The sequence below is a fragment of the Lissotriton helveticus genome, chromosome 2_1 (genome assembly GCF_964261635.1).
Source record: "Lissotriton helveticus chromosome 2_1, aLisHel1.1, whole genome shotgun sequence".
Classification (NCBI taxonomy): Eukaryota; Metazoa; Chordata; class Amphibia; order Caudata; family Salamandridae; genus Lissotriton; species Lissotriton helveticus.
Window position 1 is genome coordinate 244530543 of NC_136059.1, and position 20193 is coordinate 244550735.

Consider the following 20193-nt stretch of genomic DNA (forward strand, 5'->3'; position numbering starts at 1 on the left):
AACCTACGACGCCGCAACCCTCACTGCACTCAACACCGGCCGCCTCCACAACTGCCGCCGAGCCGCCCCAGGACGTACCCATGAACCCTTCACCTGTCAATCTTGCAAGTTCTGCAGCATCAAGTCTCACTCCACAACCACAAACGCCAAACTGAGCTCCAACATCAACCACCTGCAGTGCATCCTGCTCAACACCCGCTCGGTCCACAGACACGCCATTGAACTATGGAACCTACTCGACACCACTTCGCCGGACATCGCCTTTCTCACGGAAACCTGGATGAACACCTCATCAGCGCCCGACATCGCCATAGCCATCCCGGGCGGTTACAAAATCATCCGAAGGGACCGTATCAACCAAACAGGAGGGGGTATCGCCATCATCCACAAGAACACCATCTGCATCACGACCAGCTCCGACGACACCCTCGCTGCCGCCAAAAACCTTCACTTCCAGATACACACCGACCCCAAGACCACACTCAGAGGCACCCTCGTGTACAGACCCACGGGACCCCGCACACAATTCAGCGAAGACATTGTTGACTTTGTCAGCCCACACGCCCTCCCTTCCGATAACTACATTCTCCTAGGGGACCTCAACTTCCACCTGGAAAATAACAACGACAACAACACCACCACCACCCTGCTGGATAACCTCGCCAATCTCGGACTCAAACAACTGGTGAACACCCCCACCCACTACGCCGGACACACGCTCGACCCAATCTTCTCCTCCAGCAAGCACATCTCCTTCAATCACGTCACGAGACTCCACTGGACAGACCACAGCTGCGTCCACTTTAGCTTCAGAAAGACCACGACCCACCACCACCCACAACAAGTTCCCCACAGAAGCTGGAACAAAATTACCACCGACCAGCTCACCACATCTCTGAACCAAAACCCTCCCGCCACATCAAAAGACCCAAATCAAGCAGCCATCAATCTCACACAGTGGATCACCCACTGCGCTAACGAACTAGCACCCTTGAAAAGCCATCCCAACAAGACTGGAAGCAAAAAAGCCTCCTGGTTCAACGACGACCTCAAAAACTCCAAAAAGAACTGCCGCACCCTCGAAAAAGCCTAGCGAAGAAACCCAACCCCAGACAACATGACCGCCCTCAAGAACGCCACCCGCAAACACCACCACCTAATCCGCACCACCAAGAAATCAGCATTCAAGGATCGACTTGACAACAACGCACACAACAGCAAGGAACTCTTCAACATCGTCAAAGAACTCACCAATCTCAACGCCGGCAACAACGACATCACTCCCTCTCAAGACCTCTGCGACTCTCTAGCCTCGTTCTTCCACAGCAAGATCGCAGACATACACAACAGCTTCGGCGACCAGCCCACTCCCCTCACCACTGAACCGAAGCCCCCCACCACCACCCTCCGCGCCTGGACCTCAATCAGCACCGAAGACACCATCCGCTTGATGAACTCCATCCACTCCGGGTCGCCAACTGACCCATGCCCCCATCACATCTTCAACAAGGCCGACTCCGTCATAGCACCCCAACTCTGGGACATCATCAATTGCTCCTTCAACACCGCTGCCTTCCCAGAAAGCTGGAAACATGCAGAGCTCAGCGCCCTCCTGAAAAAACCTACAGCTGACCCCACCGAACTTAAGAACTACCGCCCCATCTCGCTCCTCCCGTTCCCCGCCAAAGTCATCGAGAAGACCGTAAACAGCCAACTCGCCGCCTTCCTTGAGTCTAACAGTTCCCTCGACCCCTCACAGTCCGGCTTCCGAGCCAACCACAGCACCGAGACCGCCCTCATCGCAGCCACAGACGACATCCGAACACTGCTCGACAACGGGGAAACAGCGGCCCTCATCCTCCTGGACCTCTCCGCAGCGTTCGACGCGGTCTGCCACCATACACTTGTACAACGCCTCAGGGACGTCGGGATACAAGACAAAGCATTGGATTGGATCATCTCGTTCCTCGCCGGAAGAACTCAGAGAGTCCGCCTCCCCCCTTTCAGTTCAGAGGCCACCGAAGTCATAGGCGGCGTTCCACAAGGATCATCGCTCAGCCCCACCCTCTTCAACGTCTACATGAGTCCCCTCGCATCCATCGCACGCCAACACAACCTCAACATCATCTCCTACGCAGACGACACCCAGCTGATCCTCTCCCTCACCAAAGACACAACCACCGCCAAATCCAACCTACATGAAGGGATGAAAGACGTAGCCGAGTGGATGAAGAACAGTCGCCTAAAACTGAACTCTGACAAGACGGAAGTCCTCATCCTAGGACCATCCCCCTCTGCCTGGGACGACTCATGGTGGCCCCGGCCCTAGGCAACGCACCCAAACCAACGGACCATGCTCGCAAACTGGGTTTCATCCTAGACTCCTCCCTCTCAATTACCAGACAGGTCAACGCCGTCTCTTCATCATGTTTCAACATCCTGCGCATGCTCCGTTAGATCTTCCGATGAATCCCCACCGAAACAAGGAAGTCGGTCACCCAAGCACTCGTCACTAGCCGACTAGACTACGGAAACACCCTCTATGCCGGAACCACAGCCAAACTGCGGAAAAGACTTCAACGCATTCAGAACGCCTCCGCTCGGCTCATCGTAGATATACCTCGCCACAACCACATATCTGGTCACCTAGGAGACCTGCACTGGCTCCCCGTCAACAAAAGAATCACGTTCTGTCTCCTCACCCACGCACACAAAGCCCTCCACGACCTAGGACCCAAATACCTCAACACTCGCCTGACCTTCTACACCCCCACCCGCCAACTACGATCGTCCAACTAATCCCTCGCCGCGATTCCACGCATCCGAAGAGCCACCATGGGAGGAAGATCCTTCTCCTACTTAGCGGCCAAGACCTGGAACTCCCTGCCCACCCACCTCCGCCTTACACAGAACCACCTCTCCTTCAGAAAGCAACTCAAAACCTGGCTGTTCGATCAGTAGCGAACCCCTCTCCCTTAAGCGCCTTGAGACCCTCTGGGTGAGTAGCGCGCTATACAAATTTCTAACTAGACTTGACTTGACTTGGTGAGAGTAAACATAGAGAGGGGAAAGGCATTGTTTTGGGGGCATAGGGGCAATGTAACTGGATTCCACATTGCTCATTTGTAAAGCAAGAACAAGGATTGCCTCCATACCATACAACTAAATATAGAAAAATAACAAATAAAGTGTTTCACACTGGTGTTTCACTTGTTTGTTAGTATATTGCTGATGACACTGCTGTACGTGTATGTGTGTGCAATCTGTAAAACACAGATTTGAATCCTGGCAGATGCACTCAGCTGTTTCTTCCACAAAAGGCAATAACATTCCTAATCAGGAGATCGCACAAAGTTTGTGTAAGCACTGCCCAGAGAATGGACTTCACATCTCCTCCCTTGATATGCAAATTACATGATTTGAATAGCTTCGCAAGCTCCCCATCATTGCACAGAGCTCCTTTGCTCCCAAACTTGGATCAAGCTTTATGAATACCAACACATACATACACATAAACCAAACACAATTTCTGTTAACACAAATTATTCTTCCAGGTTGCATTAATTTAGGAGCAAGAATATTGACATTTCTATAGATATCGACTAGGATTTGGTACACGGTGTAAGTAAATATTGGATTAACACTGGATTTTGATAAGCATAGGCATACATTCTCTGTTACTTTACCAGAGTTGAGAGATCCAGCTGTGATTAAGAATTAAGGCTCAAATTGAATAAACAACTACAATGGCAGGAATGCTATTCTCACCTCTAGGAGGTTCTTGCTAGAAAGAAAACCTGCATGTTAACTTTCAGACCCGACATAATAAGGCTGAGAATATGGTGACATGAATGCGATGAGGGTCCATTGAAGAAGCACGTGAACACAGACGTGCTGAAGACTCAGTGTAAGACTGGGGGCACACTGTGAGCACGAGGGCACACAGATAAAGTGAAGGCACACCGAGGAACTAAGAAAACAACAAGGGTGGTGCACACCAGAAGATAGTGATACACTAAGGACGGTGAATACAGTAATAAGAGAAAATGCATATTTAGGAAGTGTACACTCAAAAGGTGATGGGACAATGAGAGGATAAAGGTACAAGGATGAGGACAACTGAGAGACTGCACTAAGGCAGCATGAGTGGGCCAAGGGGTGAGAAATCACTGAAATTATGGAGGAGCACAGAGTTTCAAGTTGCACCAAGGGAGCAAGGGCACATGAAGGTGGCGAGATCACATCCAAATCTGAGAACACACCAAGAAGATAATGGCACACAGTGAGAGTTAAGCCACACTGATGGCATATGGATGGCAGAGATCACATTGTAGCAAAATCTCACTGAATTGGCTATGGCCACTAATTAGTGGGTGAAGGCAAATGCAGAAGTGAAGAAAGAGTGAGGTGTGAACACACACCTAACTAAATTGAGGGTATGAGCAAACAATGGAGAGTAGAGGGTACATTGAGACTGAGAATGCAGACTGAGGGTGAGGGCCCATTGAATGCTTGAACAAACGTAGTAGGTAAGGGTATTCTGGGAGATGGGATTACCCTGAGGTGAAAAAGGGATAATGCCAAACCAAGGACATGAGAGCATACTTTAAGGATAGGATGAAGACATACAACGAGGTCTCATTGAGGGGTGTGGACACGTGAGGTAGGAAGTACTCACAGAGAAGGCTAGTTCTCCCCAAGAGATGACCCGACACGTGAAAAAATGTGAGCCAGGGGGTGCATTACAAAGGCGAGGACTCACAGGGCAATGGAATCCGCTAGAGACAATGAAAGGGCATACACAAAGAGAGGTAGCAGGTGCACAATAAGTAGTGAGGAAAAACTGAGGGATAAGTGCTCAATGTACAACACAGACAGCAATTAGTGAAAATAATCAGTGAAATAAAAGGGATGGGGAAAAGATGAGCAGAAGCCGGGACTGCCATGAGCTACGGTTACGAGCACGGTGGTTAGAGCAGTAGTTAGGATCTCATGGAGTGGACAGACAGGTATTTTGAGATTTAGACTATCCTGGTGTATAAACTAAAGAAAGCTATCTTTAGGTAAGACTCATATTCAAATTTCAACAAAAACTTTAAAGTGCTTGCAGTATTCAATAGATTAAAAAAAAGTTAATGAATGAGAATATTTTTCAGAAGTAAAATAGTCCCCTGTGTATTATTATAGTATTCTGAAAAGAAGGAATGTTACACCATGGAAGCAGGACGATGAGAGAGAAATTCTCCTCGGGGTGACTAAAAACCAGTGGAGGAAGAGGGATCACACAAAGAGCCAGTCATTTGAAAGAAATTACCCAAATTCTGAAATATATTTTAAAAACAACAGGTACACACAGCCAACTACTATGTCAAGCCAGACCTAAAAAGAAAGCAACACAGCAGAAACAAATCAAAAGACAAGCATTGTTTCCTGGAATCTAAACACCAGATATTGTTTTACAAATCACACTCTATTTACTTTAAGTAGCAAATACATTTATTTTATTTTAAATAGCCATAAATTATTTCCATTGGTACACGGTATGCATTCTAAATACAGTTTTGCTGTGTATTCTCATAATTAGTGAACTGCAGCATAAGCTTTTTGGGTGTGTCAAAATTTCGAACCTGAAAACCTCATTACCTCGTTTCTGCTGTTGAATTGCAACAGATCGTAGTGCCGGAGAGCTGCTCAGCATTCCGTAAATGTAGGATTCCACCTGCAAGCGGGACAATACTGAGGTGTAGGCATGCAGGACCAGTATCTGATGCAAATGTTCCGATTTCAGCTCCATCAACTTCCTGAGGTCCTCCAGCACCGACTCATTCATCTCAACCTTCTTGTAATGGTGATATCCTGTTACTTTGGATTGGTCTGAACAAATACCCTGGAAGAAATAAAAGAAAATCTTTTAAACATTTACAATCAGATTAAATAACAATATAAAACAGAATGTTGTTGATTTGCTTTAGGGTTTGATGTAGGTGAACACCAGTATAGCTAAATAAATTGAACTGGAATTGAGAAAGGCATGCCTTGCAGCCAAAGTACAACATTTTGACTACCTCAAGAGAATATCTGTACTCCTGTCTACCTTCCTCTATCTTTACCTCACCTCTTTCTCATATGCCTGCTCTCTTTCATTCTTATAGCTCTACCTACTTAGCTTTACTTCACAACAATTTATTCTACCTCAAACCTCTCTCTATCCCGCTCAGCTTCTTTATAACTCATCCCCTTCTCCCCTAGTTCACTTCTCATCAGTGCTTGAAATGGAAAAATAAAAGTGCAGGTACTCTGTACCAGAGTACCTGCTTGTTTCTGAGAAGTGGCGGTACTCTCCAATTTAAAGTATTACATTTCTCTTGCGAAGTGCCGGTACCCTCCCTCTCAAAATGAAAAAGTGCCAGTACTCAGTACCAGACCAGTTAAAGCACTGCTTCTCATCCTCTCTCCTTCCCTGTTGATCTAAGTGTATTTGTAAAGTGCACATCTCACCAGGGAGGGTATCCTGACGTTAATGGTGGTGATTGCTGCCCTGACACCCATGTGGCCAGCCACGTTTTCAGTTATTGCCTGAAATCTAGGGTTGAGCTGGCAACTCTAAGGGGGCTAAGGGGATGTCTTGGGGGGGGGGGGGGGGGGGTATGGGCAGTACGTTACAGACTTTAGGAACCAGGTATAAGAAGGTCCTTTCTATCTCAATTCATTTTACCTTTCTCTTCTTAAGCTCTGTGGCTAACATATAGCTCTACTTCATCATTTTCATACCCTACAGCATTCACTACTTTTCTAAGCCGTCTCAATTTCAACATTCTGTAAATGTTCTCCTTCTATGCTATCTCTCTTTCCCTATCTTGCTCCCTCTCTGCTCTCGCTGGCTAACACATCTCTCAACACCAGCACAATATTTTTCCTTTCTCATTACCATGCCTCTCACTCTCTCCCTATCGCTACTTTACTATTCTCTCACAATCTCACCACTTGCGTTCAATATTCTACTTGCTCTATCTAGCTCTTTACTTTGTCTTTCTTTTCCTCTCCCAACAATACATCTGAAACTATCGACGTATACCATCTCTTAAGGGGTTGGAAAGAAAACTAAGGCAAACTTTAAAAAAGTGAAAATTAGCGCTATTTTAAAGTCTGTCTGCAGGGTAAAACCAAACACATAATGTTCTCCATAGGCGAAATATCAAGAAAGGATAAAATTGAGGCATTACATTTCTCGTGTCATGATTAATGTATAAGAAGCATAATTTTAAAAACATAATGCCAAATAACGTCATCTTACTACAGCCTCTGGCCCGAAGGTAAACAAATGTTACTTAAAACACTAAAGGTAATGGGGGTGGGGGGGGTCATAGGATTTGGCATTAGGTTTTGTGAATGATAAGAAACATGGTGACAAATCCAGTTTGTCCCACCCCTAACACCATTTTAATTAACAGCTGCGTCTTGGGACTGAGGTTTGCTACCTATGTTTCTCTTCCAGCTGTAATTGAAAAGGCTGTGGCATTGTCCTGCCTTTGTTTTAGGGGCTGGACAATTAAAATTACAGGATCGAGGAGCACAAGGGCCATTTTATACCTATTCCCCTTTTTAGGTTTCGCCCTGGGCATTGTAACTGCGTAGCAGTTGCTCCGCCCACGGCGAAATCTCATGATCCTACATATGGGCTTTGGTTCCGCCTCTGTCTCCCATTGGCTAGCTCCATGAATGGAGGCTAGCCTTTGGGAGACAGAGGCTGTCAATCACGCTTTCTCGTGAAAACGCGATTCGGGGGCGTTTCTGGGTCTTTTTTTAAGCCCCGCCCCTTGTTGCCGTGTGTCCCGGGCCGCGCTGTGATTGGCTGCCGGCCCGGGACACCCCCGTGACGTCATTTCCCGGGCCGCGCTGTGATTGGCTGCCGGCCCGGGAAACCTCAATTCCATGACGGCGATAGCAAGTTCCTTCCTTCATCATAACTCTCTTTATTGTGTTAATGCCTTCTAATAAAGTTGGGCTGTCTTATAATTACACTACAAAGGATTTGGCCGCAAAGAAATGTAAAATTAGTTTCTAATGCTATATAATTTGAGCAGGTCCCATGCCTGTGTTTTGTTCCTTTAGCCGTTATTCGTTTCCCTCTTGTTTTTTTACTGTGGTAACGGTAGTAGTAGTTGGAGGCGAACGACCTGCCCTGTCAGTGCGGTAAGTAGACTCGCCGACTCCCAGTTAAGGAGCTCTCGGCAAGCGCCTTGCAAACCAGCTACAACACCAGACTTTCGGGCTCCTTATCCGTACTCGGAGGATGGGGGACCGCACCCGCCTTGGCTGAGGAGGCCTCAGCGTTCCCTGTCAGGAGGATCGCGCGCGAGCCCCGGGCCCGCGGTGAAACTGCTTTCGCAGCCCCAGGGCCCACCTACGCCGAGCCATGTCCTCGGCCCGCTACGACTCGTCGGACCGCTCGAGCTGGTACTTCGGGCCGGTGTCCCGCAACGAGGCTCAGGCGCGGCTGCAGGGGCAGCGGCACGGCGTCTTCCTGGTGCGGGACTCGTCCACGTGCACCGGAGACTATGTGCTGTCCGTGTCCGAGAACTCGCGCGTCTCCCACTACATCATCAACTCGCTGCTGCCTTCGAGGCGCTTCAAGATCGGCGACCAGGAGTTCGACAACCTGCCGGCGCTGCTCGAGTTCTACAAGATCCACTACCTGGACACCACCACGCTGACCGAGCCAGCCGCCAGGTAACACCCGGGCTGGGAGGGGGTGTGGGCAGGTAGCGTTTGGGTTCTGGAAAGGGCTGACATGTTGGCGGGGTCCGCACCAGGGCAGCCAGTCTTAATCGTGATGGCATTTAAATAGCACGTACTACCCCCTGACGAGGCGTTATCAGGTGACCCATTGTCACCAACGAAACAGTGTTCAACCACTGAGCGTTGGTTCGTTTGGATCAGTAGAACGGGCCCAGGACTACTGCTCCCAGAATGCATTGTGTAAGACAGTCCAGGGCAGGAGCTGTGTTCTCGATGGCTGTCATCTGGTAACCTTAGATAAGTTAGGTTTAAGTGGTCTGCGGGGGTGCCCGCAGACCACTTTTAACTGTTTAGCACTTTTAGGTAAGGGAGAGCATGATGAGTGAGAGGTCTCGAGTACAGAACGAGATGGAGCATGACACTAATAGTTGGAAGCGGCTTTTCTCTTAGCCTTTTGAGTCTGTAAAGATTCAGCCAGATGACAACGGGGAAATGGGAAGGGAAACGCGGTTTGGTAAAAACAGAACATCCAGGCTGGTGTGTGCTAGGAGAGTGAGTCTGTTACCATGGCCCAATCAGATAGCCTGGCCATCGCAAGGAGGATCTCACGCCCTCCATTGCTTAGGTTAGAGGATTCGCAAAAGAACTTGGATTTACAAGTGTGTGCTAGGAGAGTGAGTCTGTTACCATGGCCCAATCAGATAGCCTGGCCATCGCAAAGAGGATCTCACGCCCTCCATTGCTTAGGTAAGAGGATTCGCAAAAGAACGTGGATTTACAAGTTCGGGGCAGCCTTAGGAATCTATCACTTTTCAAGAGGTGCGTATTTGTTACTAAGTTGCTGTATACGCAGCGCTTGGAAGATATTGCCATAGACTGAACCATTGCAACAGTCTCAGAAGGCAAGCAGCACTATCCCATACGTAGTTACTTCGAGTCAGGTGATAAGCCATGTTTTACTGATCCGTAGTAGACCTGAAGGGTGTGTAGGCAGTCTCCCGAGCGCAGGGACGTGTCCTTCGACGAATCTGGCGTCAGGCCACGGCCGGTGTCTTTCTGTCAAGAGCTCAGAGCCAGCCAGTTTTTTTTTTTCTTCAAATTTAAACAGCACTCAAAGGAACAAGTCAACCCTACAGAGCTGTTCTTACATAAACTAGTCACTGGAAGAGATGGATGAATGCGAGCCACCAGTGTAGTGGGCAGGGGGCGTCTATCTAACCTGGGGGCTAGCTCCACATGGACGGTTCTTTCAAGGTGCTTTAAGTTCTAACACATCTAAAATGGACGGTGTCTACTAGCTTGCATTCCTTTCGAACCATTCACTGATGCAAAGTTTAAGATGATAACCTTTTTTAACTGTTATTGATTTTAACCTTGCTTTCACCTTGTTGATATTGCTTCGTGTGGGCTTCACTGGTCCAAGAGCAATTGCAATAAATTACCCAATTTACTTATACGCTACCCGTCAATATCTGTTTAATTGTTTCATCCTATTTTTTAAAATAAATTATCGTCATAATAACTCGCTTGATAAACGTCTGTTTATACTTGATGAAACTAAATGTCTTCCTCTCCGTGTTCATGGCGCACAATAGAGCAAGAGTGGCCTCCTCTGCAGCACTGCACACTGTCTCCTCCTCTGCAGCACTGCACATTGTGGCCTCCTCTGCAGCACTGCACAGTCTTCTCCTCTGCAGCACTGCACACTGTGGCCTCCTCTGCAGCACTGCATATTCACCCTCAAGGCAGAAATGTGTGTGTGTGTGTGTGGCTAGCTCTGGGTGTGTGTGTGGCTGGCTCTGGGTGTGTGTGTGGCTGGCTTTGGGTGTGTGTGTGGCTGGCTCTGGGTGTGTGTGTGTGTGTGTGTACTAGTAATTGCTGTCTGCTGAGCTCGTCCGTAGGGTACAATAGGTCTCACATTTGCGAGAGATTAGACTAATGGCAATGTAAATGACAATGCCATTTATTTATCGGTTTTCAAAACCAACACATAAATACAAATTTTGTCATTTATAATGCCAATAGCTCAAACGTTTCCAAAGGCGAAACCATTGCATTGTAAATGCTTGTTTTCAATGGCAAGGGGCAGGGGCAAAACCAGCAGAAAATGGGAATTTTAACCTAAATCCATCTCTGCTATTCAGCAAATGGAAAAAAACACCCAGCCCTACTCTTTTACAGAGGTCTCTATGTCTCTTTGCCATGGTGCTTCCTTATCAAGCTCCCTCACAGCTGTCCTATACTTTTATAGCAAAAAAGATCTTAGTTCAACCTTGTTATTTAAACTATCTGGCTGTAAACTGTCCAAATGTATTGGAGAATAGTATTCTCTTAACATCAACATTATTTCAAGATCACCTCCACTGCATTAATACATTTCCTAGAATGTTGAATAGTTTCTGAATCAAATTATGTTGCGCCTCCACCCAATGTGCAGCAACAAGAGATTTGTGGTAATTCATGTGAATTGTATTTTTTTTGCTCACTGAATTGTACCTATACTTAGCCTTTTCATTTTCCCCACATAGCTTTTACCACATATGCACTAAGTCAACTCTATACAATATGCTGTACCCCAAGTTCACATTTATTTTATCTTGATTTCTTTACTTGTGGTTGCATGGTGTATTATGGCCATAGAAGAATACGGTTGAAGACAAAGTAACGATACATTGGTTATGGACTTCATTTCACATGATGAAATGATGTGGATGAATAGTTCAATTTGTATCATGACACATGAAGAGAGACAACGATTTTGGCTGCGTTTCCAATTACTACATGAGCTCCCCGAGACACAATCAATCAATCAGGGAATTGTGAGTGCGCTACTCACCTGTGAGGGTCTCAAGGCCCTAGGAGGGTGAGGGTAGAGACAGCTTCAAGTCAGCCGAAGAGCCAGGTCTTGAGGCTCTTCCTGAAGGTGTGCAGAGTGTCTGATGTCAATCAGGAGCTCGTTCCAGGTCTTTGTCGTGATGTAGGAGAAGGCTCTTCCTACCGCTCTGGCGATACGCAGGGTTACAGAGAGGTCGGCAGAGCAGAGGTTTCTCTTGGGTACATTGAAGGTAATTCTTTCGTTGAGGTATTGGGGTCCGGTGTAGTGGAAGGATTTGTAGGCGTAGGCGAGTAGCTTGAAGATTACTCTCTTCTCGACTGGGAGCCAGTGGAGGTCTCTCTGGTGTTGGGTGATGTGTTCATGTCGTGGGATGCCGAGTGTGAGTCTGGCCGCGGTGTTCTGGATGGCTGAGAGTTTGCGGAGTAGGGATTTGTTGATTCTGGCTAAGAGGGTGTTTCCGTAGTCCAGTCTGCTTGTTATGAGTGCGTGGGTGACGGTCTTTCTGGATTTGAGGGAATCCATTTGAAAGTCTTGCAGAGGATGCGGAGGGTGTTGAAACAGGTGGAGGCGAACGCATTGACCTGACGGGTCATGGTGAGGGAGGAGTAGAGTATGATGCCGAGGTTTTGGGCCTGGTTGGTGGGAGTGGGGCGGTTGCTGAGGGTAGTGGGCCACCAGGTGTTGTCCCATGCTGAAGGGGTGGGTCAGAGGGCGAGTACTGCTGTCTTCTCCAAGTTGAGCTTCAGACCGCTGTTTCTCATCCAGGATGCAACGTCTTTTATTTCTTAATGGAAGCTGAGTCTGGAGGTGTGGGGATCCTTTGTGAGGGAGAGGATGAGCTGGGTGTCATTGGCATAGGATACTGTGCTGAGTCCATGCTGTCTGACGATGGAGGTGAGGGGGCCATGTAGATGTTGAAGAGCGTGGGGCAAAGTGATGATCCTTGGGGTACTCTGCAGTTGCTCTCAGTGGGTTCAGAGAGGAAGGGCGGGAGTCTGATTCTTTGGGTTCAGCCGGTGAGGAAGGAGCAGATCCAGTCGAGGGTGGTTCCCTGTATGCTGGCCTCGTGGAGTCTGGTGGTGAGAGTGCGGTGGGAGACGGTGTCGAAGGATGCAGAGAGATCTGTAGGATGAAGGCTGCGGTGTGGCCTTGGTGGAGGAGAGCGCGGATGTCATCGGTGGCGGCGAGGAGGGCGGTCTCAGTGCTCTGGCTGCTGCGGAATCCGGATTGGGAAGGGTCGAGGATGGAGTTTTCTTCGATGAAGTTTGTTAGCTGGCCGTTGACGATCTTCTCAGTGACTTTGGCCACGAAAGGGAGAAGAGAGATGGGTCGGTCATTTTTGAGGTCTGTCAGGTCTGCGGAGGGCTTCTTGAGGAGGGGCATGATGCATCGAAGCCCGGGTGCTATGGCAGCGGCGGCTCTGTGGAAGATGTGCAGCGGGCGGGGTCCATAGGGCCCCTGAGTGAATGCTTTTCATGGTCATGGCAGTGTCTTCGGTGGTGACTGGGGTTCAGGCAGAAATGGTAGGTTGGCTGTCATTGCTGGAGGGGGGAGTGGTTTCGGAGTCTATCGCCTGCTCATTGAAGTTGTTGTAGAGGGACTTGATTTTCAGATGGAAGTAGGAGCCGAGTTTGTAGCAAAGATCGAGGGAGAGTGTGACACCCGTGCCTTCGCTGGGGGTTGGTGAATTTCTGAATGATGTTGAAGAGTTCCTAAGAGTTGCTGGAGTTAGCGAGGATTTTGTTCTGGATGAAGGTCCTTGGTGGTATTCAGTCATGGCTTTATTGTAGGTGGTCCGATCTCGTGTGGGTTTGCTGCTTCTCCATAGCTTTTTGAGACGTCTGCAAGTGCGTCTGGACTCTTGGAAATCGGTGGTGAACCAGGTGGGCTTAGTGGGGCGCTGTCTGTTGGGGTTGCGGATGGGAGCGAGCTTGTCTGCACAGTTGGTGATCCATCTGTGTAGTTCCTTCGCTGCGAGTTGGCGTAGTTTGAGTTGGGAGGGGGATCGTGGTTGAGGGTGGAGGTGAGGTGCTCCTCGGTGACCTTGCTCCAGTTTCTTCGCAGAGGGCGTGGTGTAGGTTTGTGAGCGGTGGGTTTGTTGAAGGAGAAGTGTACGCAGTGGTGGTTTGCCCAGGGGGGTTGCGCGGTGTGACTGGAGTGGATGTTGTTACCTACTGGAGTCGAGGGTGTGTCCTGCCTTGTGGGTGGAGGTGGTGACAAGATGTTTCAGTCCGATGTTGGCGAGGTTGTCCAGGACGGCGGAGGAGTTGGGGTCGCTGAGGTTGTCAAGGTGGATATTTAGGTCTCTGAGCAGTATGTAGTCCAGGGAGGCGATGGTGTGGGGCGCAATGAGGTCTGTGATGGTTGTGGTGAACTCGGTTAGTGGTTCAGGGTTCTTCTGGGACTTGTCTGGATCTGGAAATGGAGGTGTTCCATGGGGGACAAGGAGTCATTCGTGCTGGACGTGGTGAGTCTGAAGGAGTTCTTGTGTGCTATGGCGAGTCCTCCCCCTGGGTGGTTGGGGCAGTCCTTCCTCTGGATCTTGTAACTGTCGGGGATGGTGGTAGCGATGTCGGGGGCGGAGGTGGGGTTGGTCCAGGTTTCCGTGAAGAAGGCGCCGTCTGGCAAAAGGGTGTCGAGGAGGTCCCAGACCGCTACAGCATATACGTGCAGGGAGCGCACATTGAAATGGAATAATAAACAACAGATGAGGTTGAATGAATACAATCCTGGTTGAGGGTGTTAAAATAGCCTTCAAATGTGTTTCTGTTAACATTACAGAATATTCGTGCAAATATGATACATTACTTAGAACAGGGGTTAAGCTAACAAGTACACACACATTACAAATAGCACCTATTTACACATTATGAAATGGCACAGATGAACAGACTAGCCTGTTTCGACATATGAGCAAGAGCACTTTGTTGATCCATTCTTGTGTTTCTGCAATATGACGAGCTCTATTATATTAAGTGTAGTAACAAAAAGGCTTCTATAATAGCATGGAAAACCGAAGTGGGGAAATGCTGCTTCAAACAGCAACAGATTTGTCCCAGATAAGCGTTGAGCAGATATTATTTCTGATATTGTAATAGAAGCTCGAGATAAGGGAACAGTCTACTGAGCATGATAACATCTGTTTCCAATTACAGATATTAAGATGTCAACTTAATAGGGCATGACTGTAATATGGAGTGTCATCTTTGAAGTACCTTACTTTTCATATTAGGACTGTAGTGGGTGATAAAAACGGGATAGATTTGAGAAACAGGATCCTTGGGAGCTGGAAATAATAAACAACTGATGTTTGGGATGCAAGATGGAAGAATTCACAACTTCTCATTCAATATGATGACACAAGAGAGAGAGTAATACACAGGCAATATTGCAAATGGGAGCACGGGCTAACTATATTGCACTCTCCAACCACTTTACTGAAAACCCACAGGTTTACGGAGTTTGTAAAGAATTTGAGGACAAAGTGGTTTTATAATGGTTCACAAACTAGAATGATGAAAGTTTAACAAAATGCTGGGTGGGGCTGTGTGGTTAAGTCCTGATCGGATATTGATGTTAAAAAAGGTATTAAACAATGGGGGAGCAGTGGCTTAGCTGCTGCAAATGGCCGCACTTTAGTGGCCTCTGCCGTCCAAGCCTTCCATCCGACATAATCCTGCAGACACCCGCAACGCAGAGATCTAGATTCCTGCTGCCTGCACTCACCTCGTCTCAGGGCACGGCTGCTGCCATTCCCGACCTCCTGTGCTGTGAAGGAGCCGTGCTGTGCCGCCTGACTATGCTCCTCGGGCCCACGCCACACCACTGAGAAGGCTCGACCCACTCGCTCTTTAGCTGCGGTGGTCTTCTTGCCCGGGTGGCCGGCCCGTGTACACCGTGGGCTCCGCACCTGCTGTTACCGTTGAGTGTTTCTGCCACTGGGGCCCTCTGCAGTGGGGCCGGGGTGCCCGAGTCTCACCATCAGGCCCGAGCCTATGCGGCGCAGGCGCCATAGCTCCACTCCCTGGCGCCTGCCGCTGTGATCCCCTGGTCTCTGGGCCAGGCGACGGGGGCGGTACGGCGACGGGGGCGGCGCGCCCACCGCAACTCCCCGACGTGCAAGGCCTTCAGCTGGCGGGACCCCTGGCCCGATCCCTGCATTCAGCTTGCAGTTGCCTGACGTTCTCCACTGCTTCCCGGCCATCTGCGTCCTGAGGCCCATCTGGCCACTCTGGTCCGGCCTCCACCTGCGCGGCTGCAGCCTCCTTGATCCACACACCCCCGGATCTCTCCTCGTCGCTGCCTCCGCCTCCCTGGGCTGAGGGGGGACATGTTTTGCGGTCCCCCAGCCTTGGGTCCATCAGAACTGGAGCATACTCTGCCCTAATCCTCACGTCTTACCGGCTGCCTGCTGTGTGCTGAGGTTGCGACTCAAAAGACACGACTCGGTGCCCGGGGTACGGGCCGCCCTGCAGGCCTCACGCGGCGGGGTTGAGGGTGTGCGGGCCTTATCGTGGGGCCCCTCAGTGCACCGCTGCTGTGTCATATTCCTGGCCTCTCCCTTGCCAGTTTGCACACCACTAGGCCCCGCGCCGGAGGCTGCCGCCCCCCCACGTCTCCCTGCCGCTTCAGCCACCCTTGGCTGTGCCTGCCCCCACACCGCCTGCTTCTCGCCTGCCCTCCGAGATTAGGCCGCGCTGGACGGCCCTTGCTTCCGGGTCCTCCACGTTTCTCTGGAGGCTCCACCACCCTCAACTCTTCTCCTGCCCTTCATCCCTAGCTGGAGTCTCTGGACCTGGTGGGTACCTGCCACCTTGGGGACCATTCACGGCGGCCGCGGCGTCTGTCTCAACGTTTCCACTACATCGCCTGGTTGGGGGCCTTACCTCACTCCTCATCTTGCCGCCTCCTAGTTGATCTCCTAGGCCTGACGTCCTCCTGCCTTGCCTGTCTTCCCCGGGGGCACCGCCAGTGTTGCCTCACCTGACTCGTGCCTGACTTTGCCTCCATCCGCCTGCTCTCCGCTCGGGACATCACCTCTGGTTACTGGCTGCCACTTCTGAATTCTCCTACTGCGGCCCACCTTGGATGTCCCTGGAGAGGCGGTGGTCTCTCGTCGGCACTGCTGCCTCACTTCTGTTGTTCGACGGCGCCACCCCCGGCTAATGCAGGCATGGGGAAAACCGACCCGAAACAGCCGAAGCTCGTCTTCGACCAACGCCACCTTAAGTGCCAGGAGGGTGCGACCTCTGATGTGGGGGGACTCCTCTCCCCTACTGGAAGCGGCCCCAACAGGCGAGGATGGCCTAAAGGCAATTATGTTGGACGTCAAATCCACTGTCACAGGCATAGCGGCACAACTGGACCAGCTTTCAGCCCGATTGGATATGGTTAAGGCCAGAGTTGATTCCCACGACGCCGGTCTTCTCCGCGTTGAATCCAGGGTCTCTGACGTTGAGGACGCCGCCACGCAAGACAGCCAGAAACTACTCCCGTTAGACAAGGTGCTTGATCTCATCAAAAATAAAAATGAGGATTTGGAGGCACTCTCCCGGAGGAGCAACCTCCGCATTACTGGAGTGCCTAAATCTACGAATATTGCTCGAATGGAGGACTTCTTCGTGCGGCTCATCAGGGACCTTTTCGGTGACATCCTTTCTTCCGTCTTCATTGTCGAGCAGGCACACCGTTCCCTCAGGCCCCGCCTGGGCCAAGGTCTCCCGACCCGCCCGATCATTGCTAAAATCCTGAACTTTAGGGACCGCGATGCCGTTCTCCAGGTGAAAATTCAACACCACGGAAACTCCCGGTCATTCTACCCTGACTACACCGCTGCGGTCCAGGGGGCTGGTCGTGAGTTCCTCCCAGCGAAGCGGATCCTTCAAAAACACGAGGTTGCCTACTCTCTGGCATACCCTGCCAAACTGTGGGTCCGGCAGGGCTCAAAATTGCACATTTTTCCTGACCCATAGGAGACTCTGGCCTTTGCCAAGAAGTTGGATCGCTCTCACCACTCCTCGCCTTCCGGATCCCAGACCGCTGGCGCCGACAACCTCAGTGACAATGACTGAATTACTTTCATCTATTGTATGTTGGCTACTTGTATATCATGTGGCTGCTACTCTGGCTCCTAGTTAGCCCCCCCCTAGGTTTTTGCAGCCTCTCTGGGCCTTTAATTGTCAAATCTGTGATCTGGGCCTGCTGTTATAGTGTATTTGTAACTGTTTTGTTTAAGGTGTCTGCTATTGCTACTGGCTGGGCCTCCCTGTCTCTCCAACAGGGGTGTAAGATGGGCGGCGCCATGCCCCCACGGGATGATTCCCACTTTGGAAACTGACTTCTCCCTTCCTAGTTGGGGGTCCCTGGAGTGGGTGTTGGTGGTATCTCAACCTGTTTGGGGGTTGGTGTCGGTGGGGGGTGGGTTGGGGTTCTCTGGGATCTTCTGCCTCCTTCCGAGGCATGTTTGTTTTTGTTAGTATGTATTGCTTTTTATTTGGTTATTTTGTTGACACATGGCTTGCATCATAACACCATCACACACGGTCTCCGCACTGCCACGGAGCTTCGCTTGGCGCACAGTCCTGGGATCATCCTCTGGGGAACAACATCTATTGCTGTCCTCCCTCCTTTGACTGGGGTCCCTCCCCATACAGCCCAGCCCCTTCCCTTGGCCTGCTTTCCCCTAGACTGCTGTACTGCTTGTTCTTATTTCAGTTGGCCCGTATTTACATACGCATTCACTCGAGAGCCCTGGCCATACTTACCGCAGCGCGCTTCACCCTTCCCCACACCTTTCTGACATGACAGACACAGTACTTTGGACATGGAACATTCGTGGTCTCAATGACCACCGAAACGTTCGGTTGGTACATGCACACCTCCTCCGGTACAAAGTGGACATCTGTTTGTTGCAAGAGACCCACCTACTACATTACCGACATTGGGGAGAATCTCACTCCTCTTTCTACTCTAACTACTCTTGGGGGTGTCTATCCCAATACGCAGGGGACTCCCTTGGCAAACTACCCAGGTGATAACTGACCCTGATGGGCGCTATGTTATACTCCATGGCTCCCTTCAGGCCCAACCTTTAACGATAGCGGCTATATAAGGCCCTAATAGCGATGACCCAGTTTTTTTTTTGCGCACATTTGGCATCACATTTCATCCCTTGGCCCTGCTGCGCTCCTCTGGGGTGGGGACTTTAATGTAACTCTTTCAGCAGTCTTGGACCGCTCTGGCCCCTATGTCTCCCACCAATGCTCTGCGGCGCTCCTTAGCTCCATTCTTGCCGACAACTCCCTGTACGATGCTTGGCGCCACAAGCGGCCTGAGACCCGCAAGGGCACTTGCGTCACCGGGACTCTTGGTTGCTGGTCCCGTCTGGATCTTTGGATCACCTCACCGGATATCCTATACTGGCTCACCTCTGTCGACCATATGGCGCGCACTCTGTCGGATCACGCGCCGGTACAGCTTCCTCAGTCCCCTCGACGTGCTTTTACCTGGTGTCTCCCACCGAATGCACATGGGGATACTGTCTTCTGTGACGAGGTCCGGACAGCGGTCACAAACTATTTCAAGCTCAATGAGGGATCCGTTGATTCTCCCTCTACTCTCTGGGAGGGATTCAAGGTCGTCATTCGCGGTGAATGCATCTCTAAACAATCCGGGGTCTTATGCTCCATCCGCAGCACTCTCGACAAGCTGGAATCGGACATTAAATCTTTGGACTCCCTCCACTCTCTTCTCGCTAGTTCGAAAACACTTGCTCGCCTTCGCGAGAAACACACTGAATTCGGCGAGGAGGCCAACAGAGAGATCTCATTCCTTGGCAGAGAGGCCCGGCACGCCGTTTTGGTGAGGGCGATCGGCCCGGCAAAACCCTGGCCAACCTACTCCGCCCGCCCCGTGCCGCTTCCTATATCACAGCGCTTCAAGATGATGCCCTCATTCAGACTACCTCCCCTGATGAAATCAAGGCACGCTTTACGGAGTGCTATGCGAAATTATACACTATGGGTTCCACCCCCTCGCGTGAGGTCCTCACCCAGTACTTTGATCTCCTCAAGCTCTTATGGGTCGAGTGGTCAACTCCCACTGTCACTCCGCGAGGCTATGTGAACTCTTCTTCTCAAGCCCGACTAGCCCCTCGAATACCACGATTCCTACCGCCCACTGTCCCTTATTAATACGGACAATAACATTTTTGCCAAGCTTATCGCTTTGCGTCTCCTTCTTCTCATGCCACTCATCGCTCGCCTCGATCAGTCTGGCTTCATTCCCGGCCGGGCTACTTCACATAATCTTTGGACCATCTTTTCTGTTCTCATCAAATTAATCCCACTCTCCCCCCGCCACTAAGGCCTTTGATACCCTTGAGTGGCCCTTCTTGTTCTCTCTCCTTCCACGTCTTGGCTTCAGTCTACTTTTTTGACGCAAAATTTCACTCCTATACACTTTACCCACCGCCCGTCTTTGAAATAATGGACTAATATCTGATCCCATCCCTATTGGCTGCGGTACCTGCCAGGGGTGCCCGCTTTCACCCATGCTATTTGCCATCGCTATGGAGCCACTGGAGACCAGACTCCGACAACACCACACCCAGAGGGGCA

General features: G+C 50.3%; 1 protein-coding gene across 1 annotated transcript in view; it reads right to left on the reverse strand.

Annotated features, from left to right (window-relative positions):
* Positions 1 to 20193, reverse strand: part of EPG5 (ectopic P-granules 5 autophagy tethering factor) — a 582198-nt gene that overhangs the window by 503652 nt on the left and 58353 nt on the right. The window contains exon 3 of the mRNA XM_078674745.1: positions 5644 to 5887. Coding sequence (XP_078530871.1) covers positions 5644 to 5887 — 244 coding nt within the window. The remainder of the gene's footprint in view (positions 1 to 5643; positions 5888 to 20193) is intronic.